Source organism: Thunnus maccoyii, chromosome 16 (genome assembly GCF_910596095.1).
Source record: "Thunnus maccoyii chromosome 16, fThuMac1.1, whole genome shotgun sequence".
In the NCBI taxonomy this organism is placed as follows: domain Eukaryota; kingdom Metazoa; phylum Chordata; class Actinopteri; order Scombriformes; family Scombridae; genus Thunnus; species Thunnus maccoyii.
The window spans coordinates 17,608,923-17,618,687 of record NC_056548.1 but is presented as its reverse complement, the minus strand read 5'-3'; the positions used below and the strand labels follow the sequence as shown (position 1 = coordinate 17,618,687).

At 37.0% G+C, this 9,765-nt stretch overlaps 1 protein-coding gene across 1 annotated transcript; it reads left to right on the top strand.

Annotated features, from left to right (window-relative positions):
* Positions 1–4,287: 4,287 nt before the first annotated feature.
* LOC121881344 (C-type lectin domain family 4 member M-like) lies at positions 4,288–8,839 on the top strand. Its single transcript, XM_042389076.1, has 6 exons — positions 4,288–4,441; positions 4,890–4,985; positions 5,506–5,772; positions 5,861–6,027; positions 8,379–8,515; positions 8,660–8,839. Exons 1-6 carry the CDS (start codon positions 4,375–4,377, stop codon positions 8,811–8,813), a joined length of 888 nt encoding a protein of 295 aa, XP_042245010.1. The 5' UTR covers positions 4,288–4,374; the 3' UTR covers positions 8,814–8,839.
* The last annotated feature ends 926 nt before the right edge of the window (positions 8,840–9,765 follow it).

Genomic DNA, 9,765 nt, shown 5'->3' with positions numbered 1-9,765 from the left:
CTTGTTATTAAGTCCACGGATGCCTTTTCCAATCTGAACATACTGGTTTTAAACTGGTAATGGCTTTTGCTGATATCAGTTAGCTGGAGCACCTAAACAGTGCAAAAAAAAAAAAAAGACTTTCAGGAGACAATTTCACATATGAGAGAGAGGGCAACGTGAATGCAAGCACACACACACTCACAGAGTTTTGTAATATTGACAGAACAGCCACCTCCCACAGATAAGAGAGGGCTGGTAAACATTTCTTAGTTAAATCCTGAACACTAGAGGGATATATAGAAATGATTTCAAATGTCTACAGCACAGATGGAAAAATCATTACACCATAACACAGGACACAAATGTCAAAAAAGCTACTGCATAATAATCTAATGTTCACATGAGCTCTTTACAGAGGTAAAGCAACTTCAGACAATACAGAGTGAAGCCATGAAAGCTCAAGAAGAGGCTCAGCAAGCGTTGAAAAAAGAGCTCAGCAGCCTGAAACTTAAGCTGCAGTTAGAGCAGAACAAGACCCTCAGTGATGTCAGATTGAGACACTGCAAGTGGAGAAAGCAACAACACAGTCCAATACATCTGATATTTGTGAAAGGCCATCGTATTAATTTTTCAGTGCATTTTCAAATGAAATCATAACACCAAAACCAAAATAGATTTTTTTCATGTTGTGACTTAAACTAAACATTTTACTTCTGTGCTAAATCAGCATCCAATCCCTTAACAAACTGGCCAAACAGCAGAATTGACTGTATCAGCCTGGCTGTGAGTGATAAGTTGGAGGAGCAGATGAGTCCCATATGCTATAAACAACAGGGAAAGGGGTGAGTAGATGGGCAATGATATTCTAAACGTTTTCATTCACAGCAGTCCCAACTAAAAAGTCTGTTATCAGCGTGGCACAGGCTGAGAAAATGGTCAATGAAGGACATTGAAACCCAGTCTGTATTAAGGCTGAGTTTAAGTTTTAAACAAGCCACTATATGAGAAGAAGAACATCCAGCTATCCTCTGTAGTAAAATGTATTGTGCACAAGCATCTTTGCTCATGAATAAAACTTGGAATACATAAACAGCAGTGGTTCTTCAATGCAGCCGTGCTTTAGAAGAATGCCTGTTTTGTTTTTTTGTTTGTTTGTTTTTTCTTTTTTTAGTGGCACGGCTCTGGAGATGCTAATGTCGATCTGTCTGTCAGTTTGGCTAAAACTTTACTCATCGCCTCATTGCAGACAGACCTCTACCTATTTATACACACATAACACAGAGACAGCACAGCATGTAACATGTAGAGAAAAACTTCAAAGGCGATTCTTGCTTTGCACTTTTCATTTATGGCCCATTTTTTACAACCTAACTTTGTGGAAAGGAGAAGGGGAACAGCAGGTTATGGAGAATCCCTTGGGAGTGTGTGTCAGAAGCTCAGCTTTATCTCTGGGGAACACCCCCAACTCCCAGAGTGATGTCCAAATAAGGAAATGTGCATCATGTAGCAGGTGGATGTGACTCCCCTCATTGAGACCTGCTGATAGACTTAACAGCAGAGCAGAGGAGAGAGACTGAGATAGCATGTAACCAACCTGTACACTGGTATTTGACATGTTTTTTTTTCTTCACAAAAACAAATAATTTTTAAAATATTTGTATGGAACAAATATTTGTAAAAAAAAAACCCCACTATTTGTATTTTGCCAAATAACGAATTTGTATTCGGGCACACCCCTAAAACATAGTAAACATTATACTTGCCTCACATCAAAGTCATTGTGAGCATGTTAGTACGCTGATGTTATCATTTTTGATGTGTTCACAGATCATCCTTTTTGGCAATTAAGACATATCATGTGATGTTTATGTAGAAGGGTTAGTCTCGCCTTCATCTCACTTTTACCTGCCAAGCCCCGCGTAGTCACTTTTACCTGGCTGGTCACGGCCACTTATGTCACTTCCCCTTTTTGTTAGTATGTTACTTTCCATATAAGGGAAACGCCAACAGCGCAATCAGGTCCCATTCAATTACCATCTGGGCACATTATAAATACTCATTGAATACACACACAGAGAGAAGTGTTTTCCCGTCGCGTGCGGCAAAGTGCTAAAGTCTCCGGTGATCAGCTGGCAGACAGGGAGTTCGGTCTTTCTGTTCGAGGTGCAGACAACCCCAGCTTTTGAACACCCAGATCCGTGGGAGACAGTAGATTTCACCTGTAGAAGGGTCCAGTGCAGAGGAGCAGTTGAGCTGCGCCATAATTGGCCGGGGTTATTATGGTAGAGGACAGTTTGCTACTGTTTTGCCTATAGTTTTTTTTTTTTTTAAATTAAATTGTTTTTCTATTTTCTTTGTTTCTTTTGTTTAGTTATATTTAGTGTTGTTTTTGCCTCTTTTGGTTTAGTATATTTTGACTGATTGTAGGATTGGTTGATTTGTGTTATCAGACGAACACACTGCGTCTGAAGGACCTCGTCAGGTGTATTCGTGCTGTTTCTGTGCCCCTTTTTTTTTTTTTTAGCTGTAGATACCCGGGCTGTACTGTGTGGGGGCTCTAGCCGTATGGGTTGTTTATCTGCATGCAGATAAATATATATATATATATAATATAAATTTTATTATATGCACAGACACAGCATGATCGTGAGGGTGTGTGAGGTATTTTAAACTCTTAAATACCTACTTGGCAGATATTAACTTTATTATATTAACAAATTGGTTTCTGGTTGTATTACAACATTACTGTCATTTTTTTTTTTTTTTTTTTAAATTGATCCTTTTAAATAAATTTTGATACAATTGTACTTGAAGCCACGTCTCTGTTTACTTTCTTTACACTTATCTGTGTGTGTTGACCTGTATAGAGTAGGTGGTCTTGGGGGAAGCCCAGATTAAGGTGGGCTTAGCCTTACCCTACAGTTGGGCAGGTCACATTTAGGTTAAATACACTTGTATCTGGAAGGTCCAAAATATAGGGAAGAACAGGGATGGTAGTTGAATCCCTCAAAAACTGTATCTTTAACAGATTCCCTTTTAATGTGTAATGGAAACCTAAAGTGTCAGGTAGGAATAGAGTGACCTTTCTCTCCTTAAGCTTATTCTGTTCAAAAGATGTGGACTGTCAAATAGGTCTTGTGCACTTGTGACAACCATCTCCATTGTGGGGTTGTTTGTACCTGTTATTTTATCGGGAAAAAACAATGTATGCAATCTTAAAAATGAATTTTAAAAGTGTAATTTCATGTTGAATGTTCATATATGTGACAACCAACCCTGAAGAGAATGTGACAAGCATCCCCAACTGGGATTTTTTGCTAACTGCAAAGCTAACAATCACATGTTGTAGCGTATTTAAGAAAAAACTAAACTATAGCTCTCCCTTCATACTTTTTAATGGTAATATTTGTTTTATTATAAACCCATTATGTAAAAACTTAGAGGAGAAACACCTAATAGCTTTACATTTTGACATGAAAAACACTGAAAGTCCTCTCACTTCAATGTCAAGTGAGGAATGACCTAGTAGGTGACCTCTGACCTCAATTCTGAAAATTCTAGTGACAACATTTTTTTAACAATGCCCTCTAGGGAGTGACATCCAATGAATGTGACAACCTACCCTGTTCTCCCCTACATACAAGCTACATGGCTGCAATATAAGACGCTATGCAAAAACTTTATTATACATCTTCATGAAAGGGTGGCAAAGAGAAAGTTACTGTCGAAAGGGGAAAAAAATGGCTAGTTGAGTTTTCTGGCTTTTAGACTGAATGTAACAGCTGTAAAACATTGCGTAAGCCAAATATTGGACATCAGCAGAAATACACCATCCCCACCATGAAGCCCTGGGGTGCCTGCATGATGTTGCTTCTTTGCAGGAGGCACAACACAAGAAGACTTGTGTAACACACATTTTATATAATGCAGTCTTAAGTATAAATGACTTTAATGTAGATTTAACAACCCCAAACACAGAGCCACAGTTATGATAATGTAAATCTGTGGGAGTGACCGTGTCAGAGCCCAGCCATCAATCCAACTGATTGTGGCAGGATTGAGAACAGTTGTTCACTCAATGCATCACTTGATTCTTGTGACAAAGTATCTCCTGCATTCAACAGAACTGATGAAAAGATTTTGTCAAATAACCTTGTTGCAAATCTGTCTTCTCAAGTTTCATTCAGTATTCGTATAGATTCATTCCATATTCTTAAGTTTATTTTAAGTATTTCCCTTGGACTTCCAGTAAATCCAGTAAATGAATAGACTAAGTGTAAAGACATGCCCACTAATACTCAAAGAAGCACTCCCATTCAACTCACTCTTCCTGTTCGGGATATAAAAGAGGAGGCAACGAGACCAGTGGACAGAACCTGCAGCACTGCAGTGATGGAGAATCCACAGAGAAGCACAAACTTCAGACATTTTCTCACTCGCTATGAAATCTTTGGACAAGGTAAGACTTTTAAAATCAAATGTTCTGCAGTGTCTCACACATTTATTACTGGTTTCTTGAGTTATTCCTCGTAATTTTCTCTGACTCATTTCTGACCTTTTGATTTTGAAAATGTTAGTGAATGCAGAGCACTATAGAATTTTTAATATATGCTGTACAACCAAGCTTAATGATTGTAGCTTTAAAAGTCATATTTATGTAGCTTTTGAAATCCTTGTGTACATTGTGGTATGACTTAAAGTTGAGATTCAATAGAATTCAGATTTCCTGTTGATTATACTGAGCAACCAAGACATTATTTTTTATGTAATTTCAGAATTTTTCAGACGTAGTTTTTCAATATTTTGACAACAAACAAAATGAGAATATAGAAACACAATATTTTGTGTGATTTGTTGAAAGCTTTGACCTTCATGAAATACTACATTCTTATGTTATATGATCACAGGTGGATGCACTTTTCCAAAGTATCGACTGGTTATATTGTGTCTGGGGCTGTTGAACGCTGTTTTGCTGATAACTGCTGTTGCTATTGGGATTAAGTGTGAGTATGACAGTTGACAGGAAGAAAAAGTTTCATTTCCCTCTTCTGTTGAGTTTCTCATCAGTAAGCTAATACTGTCTCTTTTTTTTGACTCAAAACAAAAATGGGAATCTGCAAGACTTTGTGCAAAATGTACAATTATTTCAATATACTTCAGAACAGCTACATTCAATGCAGAGATAATTATGTGGAAACAGTTGTTCACATTTTCATATGTTGTTATTGAGATATCATTATGTTTCCAAAGAGTGTTATTATGTTATGATCTAACAAATTATATCTCATTTTTCGGCCAGAAATTCCTAGCTTTTTTATGGAAAACCGTGGAGAAATCAGATAAATGAAATTCATATTCAAACAAGTATTTTTCTTCTAAAGAAAAGATTTTCACATATTTCTTAAAAAAACAATGCAATAATAGGCCTATAAGTTTTCATCTATGTTTGGTAACTTAAGTTATATAAAATATGTCTTTGGATGCACTACTCAGTTTTGACTCAGTTCTTGTTCTCTTTCTCAGGTGCCAAAGTCAAAGAAGCTTCCCTCCAGGTTCCCCACTCAGCTGCAACAGAGCTCATCAATGAGCTGAACTATCTCAGCAGCAACTACAGCGATGTGATTGAAGCTGAGAAGGAGGCCAAGAAGGCATTAGAGGCAGCGAACAAAAACCATGAACAACTGAAGTTGCAAATTGAGCAGCAGAAGACCATCAATGATGGTTATCAGAGACAGATGGAGGCACTGCGCACAGAAAAGACAAACCTGCAGACCAATATATCAGCTTTGGGTGAGGCAGAATTGTATTATAGTTTGTAAAGACATATTTTATTTAATGTCAACAGTTTAAGTTACAAGAAATATTTTGTATCTCCTAGAGGGAACCTGTGGCAAATGCCTCCCTGGATGGGTTCTTCTCAACACATCCTGCTATTTCTTCTCTTACTCTGAGTCCCGTACTGTCAAAAAGTACTGGCCAGATAGCAGAGAGGACTGTATTAGTCGTGGAGCTGATCTGGTTGTGATCGACAACCAGGAAGAGCAGGTGGGTTGAAAACAAATAACAGAAAAAGTGTAATGAATATTTCAACAAAGCTAAGGGTAGCCTAATATTTACTAAGGATTTGCAGCCCTTTTTAAGATGCTAAAAAGGCAAATTGCATCTGTCCTTATTTACTGAAGGACCAGGGTTTTGCACCAATGAAATGAAAGAAAAGTGGCATCACTGAAAATGGCATGTTTTGTTTCATGCAACATTTATTTTAAGGCACTCCTGTTTAAAGGTGCAAAATATGAAGGGAGGGAATAGAAATTCATACAAATACCTTCTGCATCTTATTTATCACTGCACACTGACCACAGAGGAAATTTAACATGAAAAGGTGAATTTAATGGGAAAAGCAGGTAGGCCTATAAAATCTTTGGTAGAGTTCTATCAGACGCACATAGTGGGACAGCAACTAGCTGGGTCAGAACAGGGAATGAGAGAGATGGACAGATGGACAAAATGTCATGCACAGCTACAGATCTCCTTACGGATTCAAATATTGAATCTATTTGTTCAGATATTTTTTACACATTTAAACATTTGAATTCATTTGAGCAAAACATTTTTACACATTCACACATTTAAATGTATTCATACATTCATACAGATGTTTTCACACATTCAGATATGGTGATACACAGCTACAATACATATGACCCTAATTTAAGCCCATACTGCACAATATACCATGATGAATTATAGGCTACACCTGGCTCTGAATACCATTTTGAAGCGGTATTAAGAGAAGTGTGCATCAGGTGTGGGTTAAGTGTAGTGTGTGTTGGTATATTTCAGACATGGGACACACTTGTCCCACCCTGGCAGTGCGTGAATGTGAACTTAAGAGCTCAAGGCTTTAGGTTTGGGTGTTGGGATGCACCCTTAATGGCTAACAGTAGACAGTCCAGTGCACTAAGAAGCAGCCAGTAATACTTATCAAGTAGGCTGTCATATCCTCTGCTTAAAGCAACAATCTGGCTAGTTTTAGGGTAAAAATATTGAGAAGGGTCTATCTGCAGTCTTGCAGACTTAAATAGTGTTATGATGTAGAACTGCAAATGTATGCAGATGACACCGTTGTGTACATACATGCAAAAACAACTGAGTTAGCTGCTAAGCTAACAATTGCATTGGAAAGGATCATACAATGGCTTGATCAATCATGTCTGAGTCTAAATGTAAACAAGACAAAGGGTATGTTTTTCTCCAAAACCATGGTACAACCTCCTAACACTGATATTCTCATCAAAGGTGAAAGGATTGACATAGTCACTGATTTTAAATATCTTGGTGTGACACTGGATCCAAATTTGAACTTTAAGAAACATGTTTAAAAAATGGTTCAAACCATAAAGTACAACTTGGCAAATTTTAGACATATTAGAAACTGTCTCTCTTTAGATGCAACCAAGATATTTATGCATGCTATGATTATTTGTCTAATTGCATCACATGTTGGGAGCAGGCTGGAGAAACAGCCATAAAACCTCTTGAGTCCTTATACAAACAAACTTTAAAGACTGGACAAAAAGCCAATGCATTTGCATCACTGTAGGGTACTGGAGAAATACAATTTACTGAGTTTTGAGAATTTTAGATTATTCTCAAATTTGTGCCTAGTTTATAAAATTTTAAATGGTTTGGCCCCTCCTCCACTATGTGACTTTGTGTACACTCACTCAGTAAGTTCTATTAGATCCTCCAGAATATCCTCTATATGAGATTGTACCATTTCATCGCACTGCATTTGGGCAGTCAGCTTTCTTTGTGAAAGCCACAACTCAGTGGAACATCCTACCTGATGATATGAAGAGCTGCAGTTCCATCAGTACGTTCAAAACCAAATTTAAAAATCTGCTAAAAACTACTCAGCTCTGTAACCACTGACTCTGCATTTCATCTCATAGTCTTCTCATGAACGCAAATAATCTTGATTTTAATTTGACAAGCTTACGTTATTAATTTCTAGTTGACATTGTGGGTGCATGTGATGTGCTGTTGTGTGTAGATTTGTATTTTGTATAATGTGTCCTGTGTGTTTTTTGCTTTGTACTGTTTGTTATTGTCCTGTTGTATGTTTTCATTGTAAGGGACTGCAGATGAAAATTAGCTTAAACTAACTCTGATGCAGTACATCAAATGTTAACATGTATGTTTAACACTGTACATGGTCCCAATAAATACAATACAACAATAATAGTTGCAGAGATAAGTGGTGGACACATTGACATTGCCATCCATAGAGCCATGTCCCTAGTGTGGCTAAAGATGAGGATGCTAGAAACATTTGCACATTTGAATTTTATAATTGGGCTCTTTGAAAAGAACTTCTTTATGTGCTTACACAGGCATTTGTGAGTAACAGCATCCAAAATAAAGTAACCAGTTCTAGATGGTGGGAAAATGGATTCTGGATTGGTGTCACTGACATAGAGACAGAAGGGGAATGGATCTGGATCAATAATGTCACCGAGGTGGAACAAAGGTGAGAACTGCAGTATTTTACTGTTAATCTGGTATTCATTTTCAATTATAATTCATTATTTTCACTTTGCTTCATGAATATGATGAAGATAAGTGATGCCATGTCATTATGAGTAAGAAAATGGAATAACTATATTTTTACAAGGTACTGGATAGATGGAGAACCTAACAACCAGGGACCACGCGGAGAGCATTGTGGGGTGGCAGTTTATAGGTCCTCTAATCCCTGGAAGACACGGTTTGATGGAGGCTGCCATGCATATCTGTTACATTGGATATGTGAAATGCCACCAAGTTAGACTTTGGATACACTCCAGAAGTATTACTCAAGCAGAAAACACAAATATATGTTTGGAACTGTCTTGAATAAAATATCTTTAAAACGTGATTTACGTTTCTGGACTTTTTTTAACTTTTAATTATTCTAACAGTATTTCAGCAGTCATCAGAAAATCCTGGAATGTAGAATCTTGCTAATAAAGTCAAGCTCAACATGTTATTGATAGTCATCCATACACTGTATATAACAATTTTCTAAAGGTTCACATTTCTTGCAAATGTTGTATCAACAGACATCTGCATGTAGTTACCCAGCAGGACATGATACAAATTTTTCTTGTTTCATTGAAGCAGAAAATACCTACTATATACAAAGATGACAACTTCAAATAATGAGTAACTAAAATACTATAACAGGGCAGCAGCCTCATAGGATACACACATACAAACACAAGTGAGTTAGGAATCATCTATATTCACTATATTTTCATACTTTCCTCATCAAACTTACCTGCAAGTTGACATCACTCTTTACCAAAAAGATGGCAACAAGTGTACAATACTTCAATTAAATATTAAATATATTTAATATATTTATCTATTCTCTCTCTCTCCCTCTCAGTTCGAGAGGAGAATGTCACTCTTCTTGTAAAATATTCTCATAAATACCATTCTATGTGGCGTACGTTTAAATGTACATTGTTACGAGTACTTGCTGGACAAAGACGTGTAACTTTAGTTTTTCACTGTTATCTAACATTGCATGAAGGAGTTAAATATCATTTCTTGAGTCCACTATATGGTGCTAGAAAACACCCATTAAGTGAACATTGTGTCACTGTATATCAACTGTAGAGCACACCTTGAAAATTTCATGTGAATCAGATGATGTTTGTCGTATAAGGCTGAGTTTCTCACACCTGTGTCATCAAAACTGTGCAAGTTTTGAGCCTGGCCACTTGAATTTCAATA

Excerpts from the sequence above, each read along its gene's own strand:
- LOC121881344 (XM_042389076.1), top strand. The coding sequence starts at position 4,375 with ATGGAGAATCCACAGAGAAGCACAAACTTCAGACATTTTCTCACTCGC. Across the intron at positions 4,986-5,505 it reads TGTTGCTATTGGGATTAAGT|GTGCCAAAGTCAAAGAAGCT; the intron begins GTGAGTATGACA and ends TCTCTTTCTCAG. Across the intron at positions 5,773-5,860 it reads GACCAATATATCAGCTTTGG|AGGGAACCTGTGGCAAATGC; the intron begins GTGAGGCAGAAT and ends TGTATCTCCTAG.